Genomic DNA, 24,947 nt, shown 5'->3' with positions numbered 1-24,947 from the left:
GGTGTCACGCGACCTATTCAGTCGACCACCACCGCCGCGAGAAGCTGTCGGACGGAACAAGAGGAGGTTCTTTGAGGTGTTTGCACAGCACATGATGCGTCGCAGGCCTTCTCAGTGTTCTCCACTACCAATGCTGAGCCGCAAGAGAAAAAGGCGCTCAGACACAAACTACCATGCACACAGAGACACAAAAACGCATATAGACATGATGGGCCTCCTGCGCAGCACAGCGTTGCGTGTTAACGCTGCCCTGGCTAGCATCCCTGAACACGTCAGCTTTCCTCTTTCGGGCAGAAAAAACGGAGCAGCACACATCATCACAGATATGTTTGCGAACGCCTGCATGACCAACACGTGCCACGTAGTCAAGTGCAGGCTTGCTCAGCTGAATCCTGCCATCGTGTGCCTCTCTCCAAGTTACGATCATCAGCGGTAGCAGCACGTAGGGGTCTGTATCGGCCGTCAAGGTTGTCATGAGGATCCCGAAGGTTCCCATCATGTAGCCAAGTGAAGTCGAATGCGCATCGTGGCGCTGTCATGAAAGCTGTCAATCGCCTCTACTGCTCCACGCACTGGCCCTTCCCGGAGAGAGCAGTCGCCATCAGCCCTTTTTCCTACGTGGGACAGGTAGATACGAGTGCCAAAAAAACCATACCAGCGTACCACTGTGCAGTGGCGGACAGCAGATATTGCACGAGCCAGTGCTCATCACGCTTGCCGATGCCGTGCAGGGTGCAGTGATGATACTTGAGAACGCATACATCGCAGCTGTAGCAGTGCGACGCACGCGGTGGGTGGTGCAGTTGATACCGCCCGGGGTAACAGGGCGTAGCTGCAAAAGAAAGAGATGACAAGGAAGGCGGATCCGCTGGCTTAGTGGTGTGCCCTTTCTCTTCTGCCTCTGACAGCGTCTCACGCTGCCCCTCTTTCCCTCCCCCCGAGGCTAGATGCCGAGGCCCGACAAGAGCATCGCATCAAAGCGTGACTGGGTGTAAAGTAGCGACGCTCTTGCAAAGCTGGTGTGGTTGCACGACCATCATTCAAGTTAGAGCACCATCACGGACGCAGCCGAACCAGTCGCCAAATTGTGCAATAAAGCCCATGCGTACGAGTTCGGTGCGACCGAGAGACGGCCGCAGAGAAGCAGCTCACGGTTGGCAAAGACTCGCATGGACACTGGTCAGCACGTCAGAGGTGCACACACTGCTGCCCTACGCTGCACACGTGAACCAAACAACAACAAAAAAAAACTGCGATCAGTGAAGACTGCGCCCTGCGACCCGTACCGACGCCCGCCTCCGTTGTGATCGCTGTCATAGACTCCCGCGCATGCAGCACGGTGGCCGTAAGTCGGAAAGCAAAGGAGAAACGGTAGAGAAATGAGCGAAGGAGTGGCGCGAACATGAAATACGGAAGAGGAAGCTGTAGAGGAAAAGATGCCCTGCACGGCATCTCCCTGTACGTGTAATTGACTGCTGAGCACCCATCCGCACGACGGCCTGGCGGTGATGCCACGGGCAGCGAACGCGCAGTTCGGCAGCGCCTTTGCTTCGCGGAACCCTGAACTCTCACTGAGAACGCAGTAAGCGGAAGCTCAAGACACCAACGCAGCTCCTAGAAATGCACTGCCCTCTCCCTCTCACCTCCCCCTTGCCGCAAGCTCGGGGCGCGGTTCATGTGCGCCACACATACCCCATAGATAGTAAACAAAAATTCGTGGGAGAGAGGCGGCAAAACGTTGCTTCGTTTTTCGGTTGTCTCCTGATTAGGACTCACTCTAAAGCATCTATACCAGCTGTGCTTCGCCGTAGCCCCTCATCCCTCATCGTCAGCACACAAAGACAGCAGCAGCAGCAGCGACGACACACACACACAAGAGCATACATATAGCTGTGCAAGCAGAGATACCCCGATAGAATTGAAAAGCTCCACGCTGATGTAATATGCACGGCAGCCCGCCTTTGTATGACGCGTGTGAAAAGAAAAGGCTGTCTGGAGAAGCGGGAATCTGTGTCCGTGCGCATTGGTGTGTGTGTGTGTGTCCGTGCGCTGAAGCATCCAGCGGTAAACCACAGAAAACCGGTCGGAAGCAAGGAACAAAAAAAGGAGAGAGAGCCAGCAAGCGATATCGACACGAACAGAAGCGAAGACACCGATGTAAGCGCATGCGTGCTCACCGACGTAACAGAGAAAAGACACACACACACACACAAATATGCCTTCTCACAAACGAAAAAAATGCGAAGACGTAGAAGGAGAGAAATTAACTACGGCACGCACAACCATCGCACTGAGAGAGCCACGCGTCCCTCTCACCACTGTCTTTCGCTGCCGCATCCACTCCAAATCGTCGATGCAGCACACACTCGAAACAAAACACAGAAGGACGAAAAAAAAGCTCTATGATGCGTCTGGGAAGGAGAGTGGGCGACGGGAAAGACGAGATACGGAAAAGGGGTGCGCACCAGTCATCGGCACTTGTGCGCGTGAAGATGAGTCACGCCTAGATACGCACAGTATACCAAGGGCAAGAGTGAAGGGGAAATGAAAAAAAACAAACGTTTGCGTATCTTGCAGCGGAGCTACGCTCTAAATGCCACCCTGAGCATACGCCTCACCGCGAGAAGCGTTGTACTTGGCGACAGCCTTGGTGCCCTCGCTCATGGCGTGCTTCGCCAGTTCCGGCGGCAGCAGCAGACGGGCCGACGTCTGGATTTCGCGAGCGGTCAGGGTCTTCACCTTGTTGATCTTAGCGACAAAGACGGCCTCGGTCTGGATGCGGTTGAACATGTCTTCAATAAAGGAGGAAAGCACGCGCACGGCCGCCTTGCTCAGCGTGCCGCGCTTAAAGAAGCGGCGCAGAGCGCGGTGGATGTACAGGTCCCAGTGCTGGCTGCGTTTTTGGTTGTGGCGGCGCTTGTGATCATTGCCCGACTTGGGTGCCTTACCCGCCGAGCGCTTGCCCTTGCCCTTACCCCCCAGCGGGATCGGGCGCTTTCCACCCTTGGTTGGCGGCATGCTGGACGGGAAAAGGCAAGACAGGAAAGGAGTGTGAGCTGTTGGTGGGGTGGAAGCGGAGGTCGAAATATATATATATATAACAGGAGGGCAGTGATGGCACCAAGGAACGAGTTCACGAGCACTTGTCGATTCAAAACGTGTGCACCGAACGATACGACGTATACGGCCGGAAAAGTAAAGTGGAGGGCAGGGTTGGCGACGGGAGAACGACGCGGTGGCAGCGGGCGAAGTGTAGAGCAGCCGTGAGCAAGGACAGAAAGGAGCAACGAGGGGAGAGAGATTGGGTGGAGGCCTGTCTGTTACTGAAAGAGGAAAGCACAGCGGGGAGACTCTGATGCACCCACGTGCGCACAACAAAAAAAAAACAGGAGCGCCCGCATTTTGCTGCGAGTCTCTTGACTCGCATATGTGCAGCAGTACTAGAAGCGCACCAGAATGTGCAGCAACGGTGCCACCCATGTCTGCGCATTTCTTGCGGAACAATGCGTGCGCCATGGTAAGTGCAAGGATGGAATCGCGCATCGTAAGGGACAGACAGCCGAGACGCAGTAGCGTCCGCCGCATGGCTTCAAGGAGCGATGTCGTACTCACAGACAGAGGGAACGAAAAAAAAAAGAAAACGTTGGCACCGAGAGAATGGCTAATGAAGTTGCTGCGTCGCTGCGTACAGGCGGACAACGAACCAGCGCATCGGCCCTACCGCAGTCCGACGCGTCGTGGTTCACACACTGTGCACATCACTCCCTTGATCCCTGTGTCGCGGTAGTATGGCCTACGCAAGGTAGGACGCCTTGTCGCGCGTGGTAGAGGGGTCCAGGCCAAGGACTTCGCAGACATCTTGAGAACGAGTGCACCCGTCTCACGGCACAGCAGCGAGCTGATCGCTGGCGGCAGTGGCTGTCGCGTGAGAAGAGAGCCGCTGCGCGTGCAGATGCTTTCGTTGTGGAGACTGCACCCACTTATCGGCGACAGACAAGACCGCCTCGCGCAGGTAGATGTACTCATCGGGGGTGTTGTAAACAAAAGCGCTGATGCGTAGGTAGTAGCGACCCTCGATCCGTTTCACTGGCACCTCGACTCGGGCAATGTCATGGAGGCTGTCTTGGATGTATTTTGCTGTGATGAGGCTGTCCTGCAGCTTCTCAGGTAGCTCCACCAGCGACATGAAAGGAGCGTGGCGAGCCACCCTGCGTGAGTGAAAGGCGATGGTGAGCATGTCTGCTGCCGATGACAAGAGGTGAGAGCAGTAGTCCCGCACCCGGTCGAGCCCCTGCTTCTCCCAGAAGTCCACAATCGCGGGAATCGATAGGTAGGTGCCGTAGTCACGTGTACCGTCCCAGATGAACTCTGAGAGGAGCCCCTCTCCAGCGCCGTGCGAGAGCACCACGCTGTGCATCTTCTCCGCTTCATCCGACCGTACCCAGAAGAAGCCCGCTGCCTTGGGCGAGGAAAACCACTTGTGCAAGTTCCCTACAAAGACGGAGGGCTGCGACTCGGGCGGCAGTGCCTTGAAGTCCAGGTCGACCTGCAACGGTGCGTGAGCGCCGTCGACAATGATCTTGCGCACGCCGCGTTGCCTCAGAGCGGGAATGATGTGCGTAAAGACAGGGAAACAGAGCGCACTTGTGGACGTCACGTAGTCCAGTACAACCGTCGTACAGTTGGCGGGTAGCTGGCGGCAGATCTCCGCCGTTAGAGCGGTGTTGTCGCCCATCACCTCCGGGTCATGCAAAAACCTGTTCAGACAGACTTCATGCAGGGAGGCGCCGACCTCCTTACAGCGAAACCACAACATCTTGTACACCGCCAAGTACTCCGTGTCAAAACAAGCGACCACGTCATCCTTGACGATCATGCGCATGGCGCAGTTGAGGCCGAAAGTTGCGTTTTGCAGCAGCACAACCTGGCGTGGATCGGCGTGCAGGAAGCGGCTCAGAGCGCGGATGCTGTATACGATCAGTGGGAGCAGCTCCCGATCGACAAACTGCACCACCTCCGCCTCCATGTGCTCTTCGTAGAGCCATTTGATCAGCATAGCACCAACCAAGGTGCCGCCAAACGCGCCGTGATTGATAAATACCATTGCAGGGGTGATGTTGAAGTACTCCAAACGGAAAGCGTTGCCCAACTCGCACGGCCCCACTGCTTGGTTGGCCATCTCGCGTATCTCGTACTTCGCACAGGCGCTCCACGCACCGACGAAAGATAAAGCGGAGAAGCGCCGTTCATCACTGTCCAGAGCGCTATCTTTATTGGTCACGTCGTCCGTATCGTCGTGTCCCGCCCCCGAGTGCGCCTTGTCTTCCGGCGCTGTCTCTGTTCGGCTCTTGAGGACTTCGACCAAGGAAACTGCATCGCCGCAACGCATCACTTCGCAGCGGCTTCGCTTTCGGCTGGGGTTCCCACCGGGCAACGTCAAGTAAGCCGCGTCGTCCGGAGGCGCCACCTGAACACGGGCAATCTCCGACTTGGAGAGAATGCGCTTCGCGAATGCGGGAAAATGCTCAGGGGGCCTGTAGGTTGCCTCGTCCATCGCCATGAGGTCCTCAACATTTTCGGAGTGAAAGGAGCCAAACCCCGCGAAGATGGACACATCCGCAGAGAGTGTGCGTTCCTTGCTCGCCGCGAGCAGCGCATGCAAGTTCGCTGGCAGGTGAATGGAGTCCCACCGCACGGGGGGACAGCTTCGCCTACTCTTTGGCACCGGTTCGCACGGCATTCTACCTCTCTTGACGACGGAGCGCCGTGAACTGGAGGGGTGCTCACGTGCGTTGTGACCTGATGTATGGGGGAGGGGCGAGTGATTTGAGTGCTCAAATGGTGATGCGAAAGAAGAAGCAGCGAATTTTAGGCGGATACCGGTGCCCGCTTTTCATACCGTTCATCGAGTCTGTCCCGCATGCGTGGCAAGGGAGGCTCTTCCGCGTCGAATGGAAAGCTCACGCGCGGTTCTGTATAGGCGCGTGTGCGCTACACTCGTAACTATCATCAACCCTTCGTCTATTCTGAAGGCGAGGGCATGAAGGTGAGAAAGCGGAACGTAGAGGAGCCAAGAAGTGCACGGCAAACACCCCTCAGCACGAAAGCGCGCACACACACACCAGCCGCGAGCTTAGAGAGATCGAAGAGATCAGAGACCTAAAAGGAGCTTTTTTCTTCGACGTGGCCATTCTACCGCGAGCAAGTGAACAGGCGCACACGCATACACCACAGTCCGTCGAACGACACCGCACCACGGCGACATACTGGTCGTCTCTGGGACGAGCCGTCCTGCCGTGGAATCGGGCCGCGCGTCAGACAGGCACTTCTCATCCTTTCCCGTCCCCTCGTTACATACGCGCTGGGCAAACAGCGCCAGATACACTCGGGTGGACCGCGCGCCTTCATCCACGCGGGCAGCGTCCAGGGTCCTGCGCGAGGTCAGAGGCGCTTAGGTCTTCCTTAGCCTGCGCCGCTATCGGGCCTTGCGTTTGAGTCGCCGCGGTTCTCAAGGTGTCATTCTGCGTGTCTGTCCATGTTGTCCGCTGGGCTGCGACCATGTACACACACACACACACACCGCCACTTCTGATGGTTTCGCAGCCACTCCGTGTAGTGACCTTCTACTGCGCTCCCCATCCGCTTGACACTGTTCCCCATGAATGTAGCTCTCCCCCTCCCCGATGTGGAAAGTCCTGCCTGCGCTGATGTACCGCCTCAGGCAGGCTTGCAGAGAGCGCGGCGCAGGAGCGGGAAGCCGCTGTTGTTGCTAGCGTTGTCCTCCATTGCGGTCCCCGCAGTTCCGCTTGGACTGCCGTCGTTGCTTTCTTCGCGGTGGACCTGTTCGGCGGCAAGCGTTTTGCAACCCCTTTCATGCTCGTCGTGATCTCGGCAATTTCTTGGCCGATAACAGATGTATCTGCTCCCGTAGACGGAGGTGAACCCTCCCTCCTCCCTCCGTGACCACGAGTAGTGCGCTACGGGTGCGGAAGAACTTTGATGTTTGACGAATAAACGTCTCTCCTCGCGGGTCGCTGCTGCTGGTCATGCTTGGTGCTACCTCCTCGTGGTGTTGGGTAGCGCAACTGATCAAGTACCCTTCTCGAAAAAGGCGGATACTCCCGTCGCACGATGCTTGTACCGTACTTTTCAGCGCCCTCGTCGCACAGACGTTGCGCCAAAGGGAAGTTGGGACTGACGGGATGCTTGGCGGCGGGAACACTTACTGTCACCACAGCAAGTTTCCATGGCGGACTCCTCGACATCGTCCGTGAAGATGGTGCACGCCGCAGCCAACCTGTCAACTGGGGTGAGTCAAGCACTACTTCGCAGGAGAAATGAAACCTTTCCCGAGCTGCGCTCTCTCTTCCTTTTCCACTTTGCTACGGAGTAACATCCTCGACTGTTTCGCCTGTTGCACGAAGGCTTTCCAAAGGTGCACGCTGTTGACTTTCTGACGACACAAAGTCATGCATTCCGTGGCCGCTGCCGCTTCTTGCAGCCCTTTTTCGCGCTTGTGGAAACCCGAGTGCGCCTATTCACGTGGAGCGTCCGTTGGCCGATCGCAGTCTTCTCTCCGAGTTGCCGTGGGGTGCAAGTGCGCGTCATGTCGGGTTTCGCTGTCCCGACTTCGTCGCTTCTCGGTATCATGGTAAACTGGTGAGGAGGAGCCCATTCGAAAAATGAAGTAGATGCATTCTTTTTTTGGAAAGTCCGTGTGCAGACCATGGCTCTTGCAGCGAAGACAGAGCTTCACCACTTCGCCGCATATGTCTTGTGTGCGCAAACATACAAAGAGAGTTTGAAAGAAAGTTTCAGTCCCATCCGTTTGCACCCCATACGGCACCACGCACGCAAGCCTACCTCAACTTCGACACAGTACTGCCTACCTCCTCCACGTGAATAAAATCATTCGGGGTGCGCATTGTCTGATAATACTCGTTCGAGCTCCGTTTCCGAGTTCAGCGACATGCTGTAACCTCGCGCAATGGTGCTTCACAGAGACACATGTTCACATATATACGCGTACACACACACACGCAGAGAGAGACCAGAAAACGAATAAAGAGTGCGTGCGTGTGCGGTGTGCGCGTGCGCGTGTACTGAAAAGGAAACCCCTCTCTCCTTGCTTCCTTTTCACTTTTTTTATTTCTGGCATTGCACTGCAGGACCGTGCGATTGGAATAAGCGAGAGGGGGAGGAAAACGGAGATGGGGTCTGATGGGGAGTCAGACGACAGGATGTGCCTCGCAGACATCACAGAGAACGGAGGAGGGAGCGAGAGGGAGAGACGCAGCCAAAGATAGGCTCGAAAACGGTGCAAAGAAAAACCTAAAGAAAAAAGCAGACACGTACAAACTCCTCTGGTGGCGGAGCGCCCCCCACCCTGCACATGCCCACATGCCCACAGCTCTCTGGGAGGCGAATCGGTCCCAGGCGCTACGGCGCTAAATGTTTCTTTTGGTGGTGGTGGTGGGGGGTGCCTTTCCGTCTGTCCCTGAATCTGAAACTATATATCTTGTGTGTCCTCGGCTCCTGTGTTACGCCGACTCCGCTCTGCTCATCCCACTAATAAATGTTTTTGTCTCCCCTCATTCGGTGTGACGTGCGGACGTCCACACGACACAACGAAAATACGCAAACGAAACCATAAGGAGTGCGCCCCCTCCGACAACACAAAATGAAAAAAAGTGAACGCGCAAGGGTGTGTCGGTGGCGGTGGCGAGCAGAGAAGCAAGAGAGGAATACGCGAATAAAGGGGAGCGAGCGGGCACGGATGAGGGCTACCGCAAGCGCTCTCTTGTACACAGCACCACATGTGCTCCCATCCTGCACTCAGTGCTCTTCATGTTACTTTTCTTCTTCGATTTTACATAATATTCAGCTGTTGTCGTCCCCTCATGCTATCTACTCGCTGTAGGTGTGGCACACATCGCTTCACAGGAGGTTTTTCTTTTTTTTGCTCTTCGGAGTGCACATGCTCTCGCGTCGTGGCCTGGCTGGTTTCCCGCCTGCGCACTATCCCCTTCTTGTTATTGGCAGCAGCGGAACGTGTAGCGTAGCAAGGTAATGATGGATCTGAGCCACACACGCTTCGTGACCGGAGAATGTAGCCACAAACATGGACACGATCGACTTTGCCGACTTATTTACTGACATTATGAGTGCTTTTTTTTTCTAGGCGATCCGGGGCGATGAAGCGAGGCTGGCTACCATTCAAACACTTCCGCGTCCCTCCCACCGTTTTCTTGGACGCGCGCAGCGGCACACGTGATGAGGACGAAGAAAAAGAGCAAATCGAATTTTACTACCATCAACCAAGGCAAAGAATCGCCACCCGGGTGCCCGCGTGCGTATGTGCAGGCGCTGGAGGTCACTCCCCCTGTGTGCACAAACTTTACCTCATCCCCCCTCCGCCGCCTCTCCTCTTGCCTAAGCACTTCCGTACTGCAAAATCGGTGGAGATGAAAGGGGAGAAAAAAAACATATCAAACGCGCGTGAACGCGCTGGGGAAACCCCACGGTGTGCCAACGCACTTCGTGTCTTCGCATAATCGCCCAGCATCCACCACAGATCACCCTGCCAGCGGGGGTTGAGCGCACAGACCGGCAGTCGACAAAACACAGTCCACACAAACCATCTCTGCAAATAACAGAAAAGAAAGAAACGAAAGCATGGCAGAAAAAGAGAGGTCGCATGGAAGCGAAATAGACGAATGAATAGAGTGCCCGTCATCAGTGATGCCACGCACGCATGTGCGCAAAAAAGCGGTGGGAAGGCGACGTGCCACACTTTACAGGTCAACTACACGAAAGGAGGAAAAAAAAGAACGCGGAGAAAGGAAGGGAAGAGTGGGTGGGGTTCGGTGGAAGAGGGGAAGAGAGCCAGCCACACACAAACACACACGCACGCACACGCACAGAGGGAGATTGAGGCAGAGAGGAGAAACAGAAGAAGAGGTGAAAGAGGGCATTCAGCACACAAAGACACGCACCCAGGCGGAAACAACAACAGCAAAAGAAAAAGAGCAAGCATGGGCACAGGAGGAAAAAAAATTCATTTTGAATTAGGGAGACGCCGAGGAGACGCAGCGGCAAGAAGGGAAGAGGAGCGAGGCGGAGGAGGAGCAGCGAGGTCTTGAAAAAAAGAGCAATACCTCACCCATAAAACCCTATAAAAGAGGAAGCCGCATATCACCAAATGGAAGGTGCGCGCCGTGCTAAGTCCCTACTCGATTTAGCAAGAGCTCCTCTCTTTCCAGGACCACATACTCTTTCCTCTTCGTCTCTTTCACCGACCATTCGATACTACCACTGCGGCAAGTGCGCCCGCGCACACACACATACGGATGCACACCCATGCACGTGGAGGCGCATTGGTACCTCCTCTCACAACGAAGCCACGAGAGAGAAAGGGAAGCTATATACTGAGAGAGAGGGAAAAGACAGGGACTGGAGATACATCGCCACGAAACCACAGCAAACCGCATAACAAGTGGCAAGGAAAAAAAACGAAAAGGGGGAGGGAAAGCAGGCGTGGGGAGGGGTGTTTGCACTCGTCCCGCCACAAACACGAGCATCCATCATGTGAAAGGAAACGGCTTACAAGAAAGACTCGAAGAGACCAAACGAACAATCGGGAAATATGAAAAGAACAGAGAAAGGGCCACAAGCACGGCAAACTAATGCCACGAATATCGTAGACGCCGTGAAGAACGGCAAGCCGTCACGGAGCTGACGGTGCAACAAGAAGCACCGTGCGCTGATAGAAGTGCGGGGGGAAGGGGTGGGGGTGGGCCGCCCAGTCCACACTCAAAAACAACGTGAGAAACAAGTTGATGGAAAGAAACAGCCGTACCAATCGGGAGATACGCTGGGAAGGGGACACGACGGCCTCTCAGAAATGCAGCAGGCATCGTCAACGCCCCACCTTTGCCATGACTGATGGTGACAGACAGCCACACTCGGCATAGCGAAAGGCAAAATAGGTATTTGAAAGAGCGGTGTTACCATGCACACAGCTCAGTATCACACCATTGTGTGCTGCGACGCTGTGTCAGGCAGTGTTCCGTTTTCGAATTTGGTGACAAATTCCTCCTCACCAGGCGCAACGGAATCCCTGCCAAACACAGACGCACTGTGAGAGTCGCGACGCCCCTGCAAAGGTCGAGCATCCACGTCACCATAACGCCTTGACGTACTTCTCCTCCTCCATGGACACCGACGGCATCTCAGAGAAAAGTGAGCGGAGACTCATGTGGTTGTAACACATTCGATCGCCTGGAACCTGGGGATGGTAACACGAAGGGAGGCGCACAAGGTTCCCGGGCCTGTATTCGCTTGATACGGCGACTGCCTGCTCGTACGGGGGCGGGCTACGTGCTACAGGAGCATTCGGGTAGAGGTCTATATGGAAGGAGTCGTTGCCAGGAGCGAGGAACGGCAACGACCAGGGCATTACTTCGCTAATGCGACGGTTCAGACCCACTGTGCTGGTGCCTACACCTCCACCGTCGTGCTTCGCCCGGTTCGTCTTTGGGAAAGAGTTGCTTGTCGCGAAGGAGGCGGGCGGAGGTAGATAAATCGGCGTGTCCATCACCGTGGCGCAGGAAGCGGGAATCGACGTCGGAGGCGGCGCCTGGCCCTTGGCGAGATGCAGTCTCTTTTTCATCGTCACCGACGCAATGGTGGCGCGCCGGCTCGAAATGAAAGTGCTCGACGCCAGCGAGTACGAGACGAACGACATCCCCTGTACAACAAGCTGGCGCTTTTCTAGAAATCGCCTCTCATCGTCACGGAAGGGGCCAGTGACGGACGCTGGTGGCACCAGCACCGGCGAGTGTGGCGACAGGCAGTTCGGGGAGACACCAAAGAAGCTGCGGTTCAAGCTCTCCACCAGTGGAGGTCCCATTGTAAATGCGACGCCATCCGCCGATGTACCGGTGTGCGCTGCCGACAGGAGCAGAGACCCCTCCGGAGCCATCCCCTTCCGGAAGAGTTGACGCCGAGGAGGTAGAGGACGGAGAGTGACGTGGGGCGTGACGAGACGCCGTCCCTGGTAACACGACGCCATATCGTTCCCCGGCGGCGCGGCGGCGTTGAGGTGCTCGGAAGACATGCCAGGGTTCACCACCTTTGATATCGGAGCCACGTCACGGCAAGGAGCCAGACCGACGTTGGTGGACTGCTGCGACGTCGGGGGCGCCACTGGAGTGCCACGTCGGGTCCCGCTGCCCATCACGCCCGCCAGCTGACCAAACCTGACGTTCTCCTCAAATCCCATTACAAAACCGCTGCTGCTCCATGGGTAAACGGAGGCGATGCACGTGACAGCCTTGCTCGCAATGCTGGGCAAGTCTCCCTTTCGATCTCGCGTGCGCTGCAGCGTTCGGCGGTACTCCTTCTTGATTTGCAGCAGCGCGTTTTTGAGCCCCGTCAGACGAGTGGCATAGGCCTCTACCGATATGGCGCCAGCGCTGAACGCATGCTTCAGGTTTTCTCTGCTGGATCGGAAGGCCTCTTGCATGAGGAGGATAAGGCGGTGCTCACACCAGCCTTCGTGCTTCAAGTACGATGTCTCCTCCTGCTGCCACCGCTGCACCTGACGTTGGTAAGAAGACTTGCGGCACTCGTCGTTGCACATGAGCTGCGGGACCGGATGCTCCTCCTCAGGCGATGAGAGCCCGTCATACAGCATGCGCCCCTGCCGATCCTCCTCATCAATGACGAGCATCCATGAGTTGATGGAGCCGCAGTTGCTGGCAGGGATGGGGGCACTGTCTGGTACTTTGCGCCGGTGGCTATGGGAGTTGGACTGGGACGAGCACTCGCTTGTTGAGGTGGACAGCCCGCAGTTGCCATCAAGCACCGCCTCCTGCGGCGAGTCCGTTGGACTCCCCAGTAACACCTTAGCAGAGCTCATCACCTCTGTACAGTCACACTTATCGCTGATCATTGTGATGTCGGTGAGAGTGTGTTCTGCGAATGTCCCACGCACCCAAAAAAGAAACCGCGCGCGCGCACGCCGTGAAGCTCGCAACTCTTCAGCGCGATACTTGTGACCGGACAGTCTGCGCTACAACGCATTCACGGTTCTGCAGGTCCACACGAATGGTCGGAGATGGAGGAAGGAAAAGGAGGTTCCGTGCGCGTGATCAAGCAGAGAGACTCGTTCACGGAGCAGCAGCGCTAGCACGTGCTGCAGCCCACTGTGCGCTTGTGTCTGTGTGTGTGTCTGCGGGAAGGGGGTGAGAGACTAACAAAGCAGTACCGTAAGAGGTGGCCACACCCAAGAACGGGCCGACGCTGTGGCGCACTGCGGAAAGGGCGAAAGACCCAATCGGTGCACTCAAAATACAGCAAAAAAAGAAACAAGCGCGCTCCTCATACTGGATGCACCGGTTAACGCAACGTACGGTGAAGCAACAGAATACGTTGTGCCGACTCTTTCCCAACCACGTACGTTTACCTACACTCGGTATCCTCCTAAAGACACCTGCACAGAGGAGGAAAAACAGCGATGATGCCAAGGCCACCGCGCCTGTGTCTTTCTTCCGGCCTCGACTGATCTTTGGAGGCTAGGCGAGATGCATCAAGGCCCTCGGGAAGGTCTTTGTGTGGGTGCGGATGCTGCCGGTAATACTCTTCGAAGAAGAAAAGACGCGAGGGATAAAAAATGAGACTGGATGGGTTGGCCGAACCCAACCGCACGCACAGTATCACAACGGGCAGCAGCAAGAGAAGAGCCAGAAGAAAAGAAAAACAAAAGGAGTAAGGAGATAAGGGAAGCACAAAAACACGTAAGGTAAGATAACCGGGACGAAAAAAGGACGCGACCGCTCCGACACACACACACACACGGACAGACAGACGGACAAGACGTGAGTAGAGAGATGCGACACAAGAAAACTGTACGTGGAGCGCAGAGATCCGTCCACAAAACCAGTATTCGAGCAATACTAAAGGCACAAGCGAAGCAAGAAATAAAAATAAACGAAGAGAAGCAAAAACACAAAAAAGGCACAGACAAGTCGACAGCAGCCAACCACACAGCACGTAAAGCACAACCAGGGGCGAGGGGAAATAAAGAAGCGCACAAACAAAAACCAAACCAAGCGACAGAATATTGAGTAGGTGATGCCGTTGTTACTACACGACGATACTATCGTGTAGTAAGAGGACTAGAGAAGCGAGACGCGGAAAGACGGTGTGGGACCATCAGAGGACGTGAATGAGAGAGGAGGCGCGAGGTGCCACGCCGGTGAACGTAGAGTCCCGGAGGAGGAGGAGTGTGAAAGAGAGAGGAGGAAGAAACCGAAAAAAGGGAAAAAGCATAGGATCAAGTGATGGTCAAGAGAGCAGCGGGACATACACCAGGGTGGGTAGAAGATGACCATGACGTAGAAGGTCGGTCGTTTTGGCGACAACACAAAATGGCTGCCATGTGGCAGTTTGTGTGCGTGTTGCGTGTGTCACGGCAACGTGCAAAGACAGCCACGTGGTCCGTTTCTGATGCATGTTGTCTACTCCTCTCACTTGCGCTTCGCCTCACAATCATCTACGCAGGAGTAGAGGGCCCAATTAGGATGCATGGACAAGCAACCGCACGCATGCGAGGACGGAAACGTTGATTTGGGGAGCGGGTACGATGCAGTCGCATTATGCGCAGGCATTAGTCGCCGCACAGGTATGAAAAGAGATAGCCACCCTATATCTTTCTATGGGCGCAGCATAGCTGTTACTAGTAGTGGAGCCACGCCGACACACAAGGACGCAGAAGCGAATGCACGCACACAAGAAGAGAGAAGCAAAACGGCTCAAACAACAGCGAAGAAACGACAGGGAATGCCAGGGTGGGTGTGTGAGAGAGGCATTCTCTTCTACCATTTGGTGTCTGCAAGTGAGGTGCGCCCGCGCCAGCTGCCATAACCGCAGCTTAGGAAGACGCACGCATACATCAAAACGCAACGATAACTCTTCTTTCGGAGAGCGTTGTACAATGCAAAAAGCACTGGAGCCTAGAGGAGGTCATTCCCCTGCGTGTGGGAGACGAGGCCGCACCACGGCACAAAAAGACAGCTGGACAGGAAGGTGGAAGCACGGAGTGGGCCCATGTACGCAAGAATAAAGAGCGGCGTATACACGCCCCATGAGGCGAGAAGCGGATACGGCATCACATCATGAAGGATGTGGCGCTCCACACTAGCGATGTCGTGTCGCTGATGTGCCCCGAAGCTGTGTGCATTCATGAAACTCGGGTCGCTTACCCCTCCACGCGCTGCGGTCATGGCATTGAAGTAGGACCAGAGAATGAGAGGTGTCACTGCCAGCTGCTGTAGCCCGAGAGAGCATAGGCACGGTGTGGCGTTACGTGTTAATGTGCCGAAGATGCGGGGGAGGAAGCGCTCATACTGGCCAATAAAGCCGCCGACGAAAAGTCCAAAGAGCGTGTTCTGCCCAAGGCGCTCCTTGTCGAGCATCGCAAGCATCTGCGCTCCACTCGGGCGCGGGCCTTTCCGCTTCTCGCCGGAGGCACGCCGCGCCGCCGCCTCCTTGTGTGCGGCGTAGAACTGCGCAAAGAAGTCCCCCGCCGTCCAGACGGAGGCGTAAAAGACGGCCCGCCACACACAGAAAGACATTTGATGCGGTACACTCATGCACTGCGTTGAGTGTGGATATGGTCAGGGTGGAGGAGGAGAGGAGAACAGCAGATGATAAAGCCACAGCAGAACGGAGCGAGGGCAAAAAAAGCCGCCTTTCGACACCTCACCGCTTTCGGACTCCGCCCGCCCGGAGCCGGAAGGCGTAATGTTTTCTCATTGGTCCCCCTCCCTCTCAGACGTACCAAACATCAACAAGGTAAGTCAACGAGGAGAGGGAAAGAGAAAAAAGGAGAGTGGCGTCCGAAGCGACGGCGTCCCGAACGCCAAAGGAGACACGCCCAGGCAGTGCCGTTTTTCTTGGCTGTTTGGCGTGCTCGGGCCCTCCACCATCCAACTGAGGAGGTCTTTGTTTCGACTTTACAAAGAAAAGGAGAGGAGAGGACGGAGGAGCCAAATGTGGGAAGGTAGCCCCACAGAAACACGCCGGCGTGCCACGCTGCGGGCGCAACAATAGACAGCAGATTACAAGGCACAGAACCACCTCCGGTACGCATCACAGGCACAACCCCATTCACTTCTCCACTTTCTTCCGACCTCCGAAAGCCATCCTCATACTATGCCCGCAGCGAAAATGAGCGACACGACACTGAATCCCGCATCAATACGGTGCGCGATGGCTTCAAGCACCCACATGCAGGCGCACCGAGACACACGCTCACCCGTCCCTGTATGCAGACAACGGGACGGCTTGCGATACATCCCCTCGCGAGTGAACGTGTTGTTGGTTCAGTTACCGCATAATTACAGCACATCCCGATTTGTCTCCACCTCGTGTGTGGATGCTCGCCTGGGCCTACAGTGCTGTGTCATGCCGTTCCCTCGGACTCTCTTCCGCCTCCGTCCTTCTAGCTAACAAACCAATGAGCGGACACGAAGTTGGCTAATCAGGGCATACTCCAGGAGGAAAGGGGTCGGGAAAGGACTGAAAAGAAAAGAGAAAGAGAAGCAAACGATTCCGTCTTTAGCGGGCGCACACTCCATCGTGGCTGCCGCGCAGAAGCTCAGGGAGACGGACAACAGCCCATACACGCCTTTCCAGAAAAGGAGAGGGGGGAGGCCATCGACACCGATGATGCACACAAACACTCTACGTCGGGCGTGCACTCATGCGAAAGGGGAAGGAGAGGGGTGGAGAGAAGTGCACGCACGCCGATCGGAAGGGAAACAGAAAAGACTACAGAGGTACAGCACATCCCCCGCGCAAGCAGAGATGCAAAAAGTGACCTCTCGAGGATGGCATGCGCAATCCCTTTCCCTCTCCCCGTCCTACTCGTGACTGACGCAGCGACTGTGCAACATCTCCTCGTAGACGCGCAACTCGCGAAGAAAACCGTCATTTGGCCGTGCCGCCGGCCTCGCAAGGCGCACCAAGGCAAGTGCATCATCGCGTGTGATGCCCTTGAGATGCATTAGATAGGCCACCGCAATCGTCACGGACCTGGAAAGACCAGCAAAGCAGTGGATGAGGACGCCCTTTTTGTGCGATCGTGCCTCGTCAATGAACCTAAAGGCGTCATCAAAGACGGGCACCATGCTCTGCTCCGGGAAGTCGTTCACAGGGAGGACAAGCTGCTGCATCCACGGTTCAATTACCACCTCCAACTCGCGCCCCACAGTCAGGACATAGCAGATGTCTAGATCGTGGTACACAGTCACCGTTTGCGCGGTACGCAGGGATCCTAGGAAGAGATAATCCAGCACCTTGTCAGGATAGATCTTGTTGAGCTCGACTTGCAGCCATGGCAGAGTCGCAGCCCAGCACTGCACCTCAATCTGCCTCACAAAACGAGGGCGATTATCAACTCGGAGCACGACACGTTTGCTGGAAAGACGGCGTATCGTCAGAAGACGGTCATACGGCACGGGATCGTCGAGCATTGCCTCGTTCATGGCCAAGAACAGCTCCTCCAGCGAGGGGCACCACTCCAGCAAGGACAACGGCAGGAGCTGGAGTTGATTCGACTCCATCCCAATACGCCGCACCGAGGGCAGGAACGGATCGCCCGCCGCGTTGCGCTCTGCCCCTATCACATTCTCAAATGGCAGCGACGTCAGCGAGTTGTTGTTCACTGAAAGCACCTGAAGATGTGGGAGATAAAAGAGAGACAGCGGGAGGGACGTGAGCAGATTCGTATTCAGGACCAACTCAACCAGCGCACCGAAGGATCCGCTTAAGAACAGCCCATCCGGCAACGAGACTAGTTGGTTCTCCGACAGAGAAATCTTACGCAAGATGTTGAGTGGAACATCAGACGGCACTGCTGACAGCCTCAGTGCCGACAGGTTACATTCCAGAGACAACCTGCTTTGCTCGATTTCGGCACGCAGCTCCTCTTCTGTGTCAGACAGCGAGAGGGCGCTGAGCTTGCGCTGTGCCTTGCCGAGTGCCCCAGTCGCGGAGTTGGACTGCTTATAGACGAGGTAGGGTGCCTTGGGCGAAGAAGAGAAATTGGAAGAGCATGAGTCCGCTGAGCCGTCCTCCTCCGACTTCCACTCCCCAAAGTCGCAGAAGCTTGAGACGGGAGGACAGTTGCTCATCGTTTGGATCGTCCACTTGGTGTGGCTATACCCTGCCCTTGCCCATGTGAGATCAGAGAAAGAGAGGAGAGGGGAGGAGAGGAGGGCATTTTCTTGAGCTCCTGGACTCCATCCCATTTTCCCGCTTCCTACGGGCAATGTCACGAACCATATTAGACGTTGTCCGGTAGGGGGGAAACTGCCTTACAGAGCTGTTCATTATCCGTTCGATGGCTTCTATGCAAGGCCAGAGCCCACCCTTCCCTATCCATCATGCCTCTCAGCCGGTAACGGGAATGATGGGTGGGTGGGGACTGAGCAAGGGGTGGGGACTGGCTTGAGCTCACAGACGAGGTAGTAAAACCAGTTGACATCCTCCCCATGGTAAGAGGGCTGAGAAGAAATTCACTAAGCCCCGCCCGCATCTATATATATACATGCGCGAAACTTCGTGACCGATGTGTAGGTGAGGAAGCCGGAAAGAAGAGAGGGGAGTAGGCGTATGGGTGACCTCGAAATTGGAAACTAACGAGTCAGCACACCAGACACGATTTCCAACGAAACCAACTTTTGTTTTAACTCGTTCTTCGTTTCAGCGCAGGGCAGTGGATGGGGGAGGGAGGGAGGGAGGTCGGAGATGATCTCATCAGCTGAGGGAGAGAGGGAGTACAAGGGGAGGCGAGACTCGTCATCACTCACTCTTCTTTGCAGCATCTATACCATAATGTCGGTGCGGTGAGTGAGTGCCCCGCCTGTGAGCACGTTTGTAAAGCTAAGTGGTGCAGATTGAACAGAGCTGAGGAGTTATGCTCAAGTCCCCGATAAGCGCCTTTCTGGTAGAGCGAGTGGGTAAAAGCAGATGAATGGCCGCCGGGGCCTTTCGCCTGTGCTGCAGCAGAAGTGAACACCGATGAGGGGATGTCAGAAAAGCCGAACAAGGTTTGAAAAGAAATGAGCAGCGGTGACGACGGAACATAAAACGCCGATCACATTTTGAGCGCGGCAACAGTAACAGCAACACAGCAGAGTCCTCGGGGAGAAAGGGGAGGGAGAGCTCTGGCGCACATATACGCGGTGGGGAAAAAAAGAAGACACGAAACAGCCTGAAAATACGAAAGACGGCAAGAGACCTAAGGCAGGAGCGGTGTGCGGACAAGAGGCGAGAACGAAAAAAAGACGCAGAGATGTCTACTGGAAACCCTTCCTTTGAACACGCACACGTAAAGGCCGAGAGGAATGGAAGTTGGAAAGCAGAACAGAGCACTAGGGAGAGACGGGAACGGAAGAAGGAGCTCTCCTCCCCTGATTCCCGACAAGACGCCTGCGCGTTCCCTTGCTCCTGAGCAGCAGTGAACACCGCAGTTTCCTAGCAGACGCTCAACCACGTCGTGGAGATACAAAGCCGCATGCGCATGTATGCAAGTCTACTCGCAGGCGGAAGCGGAACCTCGGAGCAGACTCACAACTGTCGTTGAGGTCGAATGGACGCGCGCTTGGCACCTTCGTAGAAGCGGTGCCGAACAAGAAGGAAAGGGAGAAACGAAGAAAACAAAGAAATGGAATGAGACTGGTGCGCCCACAAGCGCGGACACGCGGAACGTGTAGGGAGTAAGAGCAATGCGTGCACTCGTACAGCTGTGCCTCGGCGTGAAATCGGACTCGTGACAATATCATCAGGGAGCGTCAATACAAAAAAAAAGGAGAGAGAAAGAGCGGGAGATAGTGAGAACCGAAAAGAAGAGTGGATTGAGTCAAGGTCCGAAGAATCGACTCGAGAAAGCGGTCAAGTACTGCACAAGCACAGGCAGATAACTAGCTCTCGCGTTTTCGCGCTCGGCAACCGAGTCCAGCACCGAATTGATGACGAGGAGAGAAGTCGGTGCTGCGGAAAACCATGACAGCGGGATTAGGTATCCCTCTACCTCTCATCAGTGCGTAACAAAACGCCGTGGTAACGACTTCTTCTTTGCTCTCGTTCCGTCGGAGTCTCGAGGGCCGCGGCTCACTCTTGAGGCTGTTGTGCATGTGCACACTTATCGTCTTACACTCGTAAACCGCCGACGCAAATACGAAAGCCGCTCCAAGGAAAAAAAAGCCTTGCGTGGACGAGACAATCATGAAGGGTGCCCCTTGTGTCGCTGTGGTGCCTGGAAGACTGGCGCATCAACAGACGTCTCTTTTTGTTTATGGCGCACGTGAACTCACCGCTGCACGGCATTTCGTCGCCGAATTGCCTCTTCACGCTGCGTCTTATCCGCTGCAAAGTTACACCGTAGCTCCCTTCCCTCCACCTTGTATCCGTTCAGCACCGCTGCGGCGCAGCCGGCAAGTGGGACGGATGCCATGGTCACGTACATGTGCTTGACCTTGCTCTGGTGCTTTACGGGTAGCATATCGACCTCCTCCACTACCTCTGTGTTCTGACCAACCTGATCCGCATATTCAGTGGCGTCAGGATCAAGGTCTATCACGGTGCTAATGAAGTCCTTCACCTGCTTCACGGAGAACGCGGAGGGAATACCGCCGAGAAAGAGCGTGCGCGCCCTCTTCTCCTTCCGATCACGCCAAAACGTGCCGTGCTTGAACTTGGGGTCGTGCCGCAGTTTCGGCTCCGACACAGCGACCACATCACCATGGACATCATCACTTGGCGTGCCGCGCTGCTGAGCAGCTGCCTCCTCGACCATCTCCTTCGCAGCCGTAGCCTTCGAGTTCAGTCGTGACATTTGACGCTCCAGCCGCCGGCTTGTCTCCCAGCGCCGGCGTTCCTTGCGCGTCAGACCTCCTGGCATCGGCTCCAGCGAAGGCGCCTCCACCCGCCGTCGCCTCAGCGGATGCGCTAAGCTCGCCGGAGCATCAGATATAGAGCTCGGCGATGAAGACGGGTCGGTAGACGACAGCTCCGGTGCGCGCTTACGTGACACTTTCGGCTCCGTTTGCGCCGTGAGGAGCGGCAACCGTGCCCCTGACGGGGAGGGATGAAGACTGGGCTCGCCGTCTCCTAGGATGGCCGACGCGAGGCACTGGGATGGACTGCCACCTGCATCCTGCGCTTTTCTGCGCTTTGCATCGCGCCGGTGCTTTTTGCGCACCACAGCCCTGCTTGGCATCGTGTACCTCGACCAACGACTGACAGTCGATGGTAAGGCATGGGTGAAAGAAGATTTGGGATATGAAAAGCGAAGAGAAAACATGTGAAAAGAGTGCCGAGCACGTGGCAAGATGACAATCTGGACAGCAGGGAGGACGGCATGGCGGAGAGCAAGACATGAACCTCTTCAACGAAACTCTGACGCACGTCGGCACACGCGGTACTGGTCCTGCATCGCGCTTCCGTGTAAAGGCTAGCGCGTCGGCGATACGAGCTCCGTTTGTAGTCCAGGATGCGAATTCTGAGAAGCATCACTACACTCGCCTTAAAAGATAGCAGCAAACAGAAAAAAGAGGAAGGGGGCGCACCCGTGGAAATACGCTGGCGGTAGCGAGGGAGGTGAGGATCTCAAGGAGCTCCCATACGATTAGCGACGGAGCATGTACCCTCTACGCTAGCCAGCAGAGTTGCCAAAGTGCAAGCTTGCACCGCGGACGGAGGTGCTTCTTTAGTAAGACTTCGAGTTGGCAACGGCGCTAGTGTGGAGGGGTGCCGCGCACCGAGAGAAAAGCAGAGCAAACCGTACAAAACAAGCAAGCACAGCAAAGGCAGAGTAAGCGAGGGGAAAAGGCAGCGGTGTCCAGCTCGGCATGAAACCGGCAGCGGAGCAGCCAAGAACGCAAACATGAAGAGAAGCAAGCGCAGGCAAACGACAATAACGACGCAAAAAAAAGAGCAAATAACAAATTGACGGACAAAGCAGTTGAATCTATCGGTGCCTTTGACAGCTTGCCCGACAAGAAAAATACAGTCGCGAGTACCCGTGATGGGAGCCGATTGCAGAAAAGAATATGTGGATAACCAGCAGTCGCAGTTCTGCTGACCCCCTCGGCGTCACAAGAGCGGCGGTAGCGGCACTGTAGTCGATGGCCACTAGCATGTTGACAACAAGATGGGATGCGGTGAAACTCACGCGTACAACGCACACTTCATCCTGTCCTCGACAGCGCATCCTGATAGAGAGCCCAACACATGTCACCGTAGCCACACCTCACTTCATGGAGTGCGCTCGCGTGGCCACTTCGTTGGGCACAGCGTCCACGCGCGCAGTGCCTGTGAGTGGCTCTGTCACCTGATCTTGCGACTCCTCTCCATCGTATTCCACACCTTCCAAGTCTGGCACGACACCCTCAAAGTCATTCTGTAGCCGATTGAGGTCCTCTACGATCTGCGGCCGCTTGGCGCTTGTGGCACTAAGCACTCCTCCCGTGCGCTGGTCTTCCACAAGTAAAGTCACGCTCGCCAAAAAGGCAATCAAAGCCGAAACTAAAAAGAGCGCCTCCGTCCACATGTAAGCCTCCAACGGCGGCAAATCCTGCGTCAGCTCTGCTGTGCTGTTGCCGTTTTGCCGGAAGTGATCCAGGATTGCGCCCACAACCATCGGAAACAATGCCAAGCCGATGTTCTGGATCGAGGTCATCGCGCCGTACGCCACCCCCACAACTGTGCTTGGCACCGCCCATGGCACCGAGGGCCACAGCCCCGACACCAGAAAGGTGTAGAAGCACCCCATAAGCACCATGAGAACAACGCCAGGGATCATTGTCGCCATGAACAACACGTGGATGGCAACGAAGCAGGAGCAGGCGAGAATGAGCCACCATGTGTTGCGGCCCACCGAGTCCACCGCCAATCCGATGACCGGACTCGCCACGGCGGAGGTGATCCGATAGAAGGAAAGGCAGCGGGCTGCTGCGTCGCCGGTGTAACCGTACTTGACCTGGAAGAAGTTCTTGCCCACACCCACGAAAGGCAATATGGCGGTGTAGCAAAATACACAAACGGCGCAGAGCAGCCAGTACGCCAACGGCATCTGCAAGACGTCTGAACACACCGACTCGTCCTTCTCCGTAGAGTCGCTCTCGTCCTCTACAGCAACGGATAGGTAGCCGCGACACTCGGCATTGCGGTCGGCCATCACCAGCACAACGCACGCAAGCATTGAGATGAGGCAGGCAGCAATGCCGGAAACGGCAGCCGCGTCGACACTCCACTTGTTCGCGATCGCTGGTGCGAACAAAAAGTTGAATGATGAGCCGATGCCAGAGAAGCTAATGGTGATCCCGAAAGCAAGCGCCATCCCGCGATGGCCCTTGAACCATCGCGCCACAAAAGCGGACTGAGAGACGCTGAGCGACTCCCCGCCCAGGCCAAACACGATGCGGGCGACAAACATAATCCAATACGTCGTCGCATGTACGCCGATGTAGAAGAGAACTGACCCAGTCAGAATGAGTACGGAGAAGAGGAGCATCGCCCTGCGCAGTCCGAGATACCGGTCGATGAGGAGGCCGCCCACAATGGAGAGGACCGTATTCGGCCACGAGTACACACTGTAAAGGTACTGGTTCATGCTCTCCGTGTAGATCTTCTGATGCGCTTTGAAGTGGTTCTCGATAGTGTTGCCTCTGCCGCTGCCGATGGACCCAGGGAAGTCGTAGATGTAGTAGCTCCCAAAAGTGAGGAGGCATGCGACGATCAACACGTACCAGTGAAGTTCACATGCTTCTTCTCGAAGGACGGACCACACAGAAGACCCTTGCTCGGCAACGATACCGTCATGGCTTTCTGAAGCCATCGTTTACACGGACAAGCGAAGTGGGCTGGGAAGGGGAGAGAGAAGCACGGTGCGCCTAAGGTCCTCGATTACTCTTGAGAAACCGGTGCGAACCGACAGAGACTACGGCAGCCACCACTCTTGTGCGCAACTTGACCGTGTAACGGAGAATAAGTGTGCGTCTGTGTTTGTGTACGTGCTCATACAAAACTCCTGGCGTTGCTGCTGCTGAGTGGTGCGCTGTGTTACGCGTCGCTCAAGACTTCGGAAGAGAGAAGAGCGAGGCGTCAAACGAGATCCGGAGAGACCGAGGAAGCGCTAGGATGAATACTAAAACAAAGGCAAGGGCAACGACGGGCGAAGAAAACATCCGGGAGAGAGTCGTTTGTCGCTGTCCTTTCCCAAGTGCCGGAGTAAAAGAAGCAGCACAGGTGCCTTTCTTACTCTCGTACGCGCATGGGGGACGCTGCTTGAGCCGCACTGCGCGGGCGCATAATGCTCAAAGGAACCTTCGCGAGTCCAGAGAACACCAGAGGCAAGCAGAAATCGCAGATGGTCGCAAATAGGTACGAGGAGGGCCGACTAAGTGCACCGATGACAAGTGCAGGTGCGACTTCCTATACGTAGAGAGCGCACAGGATATGTGTCTTCACTAGATCACCCAGCAGTAGCAACATCAGAAAAACAACAAGACGCACAGCGACACGGCAAAGCCAGAAAAGACAGAGAAAGGCGGAGGCAGGTACATGGACATGTAACATACGTAAGACGTAGGTCACAGAAGCAAAACGAAAAGGGATGGGGCAGCCAAGGACCCTAGTGTAGTGCGAGTCACACCATCAGCTCTTTCCTTTAGGCGAACAAGACGACACATGACTATCATCGTCTTTTGAAAGTGAAAGCAAGAGGTGGGCAAGCGAGCACGTGCACATCGTAAAATTGTCCAAGACAGTTTCTGAGACAGCAGTCGCCTTCGCTGCTCCGCCAGCACTTGTGGCACTTTGTCTAGGCGCTATTTGATTGCTGTTATATCACGTATATTTTTCCCCCTTTAATCACT

General features: G+C 55.7%; 7 protein-coding genes across 7 annotated transcripts; all 7 read right to left on the bottom strand.

The window, feature by feature from the left end:
• Window positions 1-2,589: 2,589 nt before the first annotated feature.
• Window positions 2,590-3,018, bottom strand: LMXM_28_0210 (histone H2B variant; the record flags this gene model as incomplete). The annotated part of the gene is made up of 1 exon (XM_003876805.1): window positions 2,590-3,018. One exon carries the CDS (start codon window positions 3,016-3,018, stop codon window positions 2,590-2,592), a length of 429 nt encoding a protein of 142 aa, XP_003876854.1.
• An 862-nt stretch (window positions 3,019-3,880) lies between these two features.
• Window positions 3,881-5,740, bottom strand: LMXM_28_0200 (conserved hypothetical protein; the record flags this gene model as incomplete). The annotated part of the gene is made up of 1 exon (XM_003876804.1): window positions 3,881-5,740. The coding sequence occupies one exon, from the start codon at window positions 5,738-5,740 to the stop codon at window positions 3,881-3,883; it is 1,860 nt and encodes a 619-aa protein (XP_003876853.1).
• Window positions 5,741-11,179: 5,439 nt separating this feature from the next.
• On the bottom strand, window positions 11,180-12,733 carry LMXM_28_0190 (hypothetical protein, unknown function; the record flags this gene model as incomplete). The annotated part of the gene is made up of 1 exon (XM_003876803.1): window positions 11,180-12,733. One exon carries the CDS (start codon window positions 12,731-12,733, stop codon window positions 11,180-11,182), a length of 1,554 nt encoding a protein of 517 aa, XP_003876852.1.
• A 2,284-nt stretch (window positions 12,734-15,017) lies between these two features.
• LMXM_28_0180 (conserved hypothetical protein) lies at window positions 15,018-15,656 on the bottom strand (the record flags this gene model as incomplete). The annotated part of the gene is made up of 1 exon (XM_003876802.1): window positions 15,018-15,656. The coding sequence occupies one exon, from the start codon at window positions 15,654-15,656 to the stop codon at window positions 15,018-15,020; it is 639 nt and encodes a 212-aa protein (XP_003876851.1).
• A 1,272-nt stretch (window positions 15,657-16,928) lies between these two features.
• On the bottom strand, window positions 16,929-18,200 carry LMXM_28_0170 (putative phopshatase; the record flags this gene model as incomplete). Its single annotated transcript, XM_003876801.1, has 1 exon — window positions 16,929-18,200. The coding sequence occupies one exon, from the start codon at window positions 18,198-18,200 to the stop codon at window positions 16,929-16,931; it is 1,272 nt and encodes a 423-aa protein (XP_003876850.1).
• A 2,180-nt stretch (window positions 18,201-20,380) lies between these two features.
• LMXM_28_0160 (putative RNA binding protein) lies at window positions 20,381-20,971 on the bottom strand (the record flags this gene model as incomplete). Its single annotated transcript, XM_003876800.1, has 1 exon — window positions 20,381-20,971. The coding sequence occupies one exon, from the start codon at window positions 20,969-20,971 to the stop codon at window positions 20,381-20,383; it is 591 nt and encodes a 196-aa protein (XP_003876849.1).
• Window positions 20,972-22,321: 1,350 nt separating this feature from the next.
• On the bottom strand, window positions 22,322-23,908 carry LMXM_28_0150 (conserved hypothetical protein; the record flags this gene model as incomplete). The annotated part of the gene is made up of 1 exon (XM_003876799.1): window positions 22,322-23,908. One exon carries the CDS (start codon window positions 23,906-23,908, stop codon window positions 22,322-22,324), a length of 1,587 nt encoding a protein of 528 aa, XP_003876848.1.
• Between the last annotated feature and the right edge of the window lie 1,039 nt (window positions 23,909-24,947).

This window comes from Leishmania mexicana, chromosome 28, assembly GCF_000234665.1.
Source record: "Leishmania mexicana MHOM/GT/2001/U1103 complete genome, chromosome 28".
In the NCBI taxonomy this organism is placed as follows: Eukaryota; Euglenozoa; class Kinetoplastea; order Trypanosomatida; family Trypanosomatidae; genus Leishmania; species Leishmania mexicana.
Note: the sequence above shows the minus strand (reverse complement) of the source record. Positions and strands in the feature narration are given on the sequence as shown.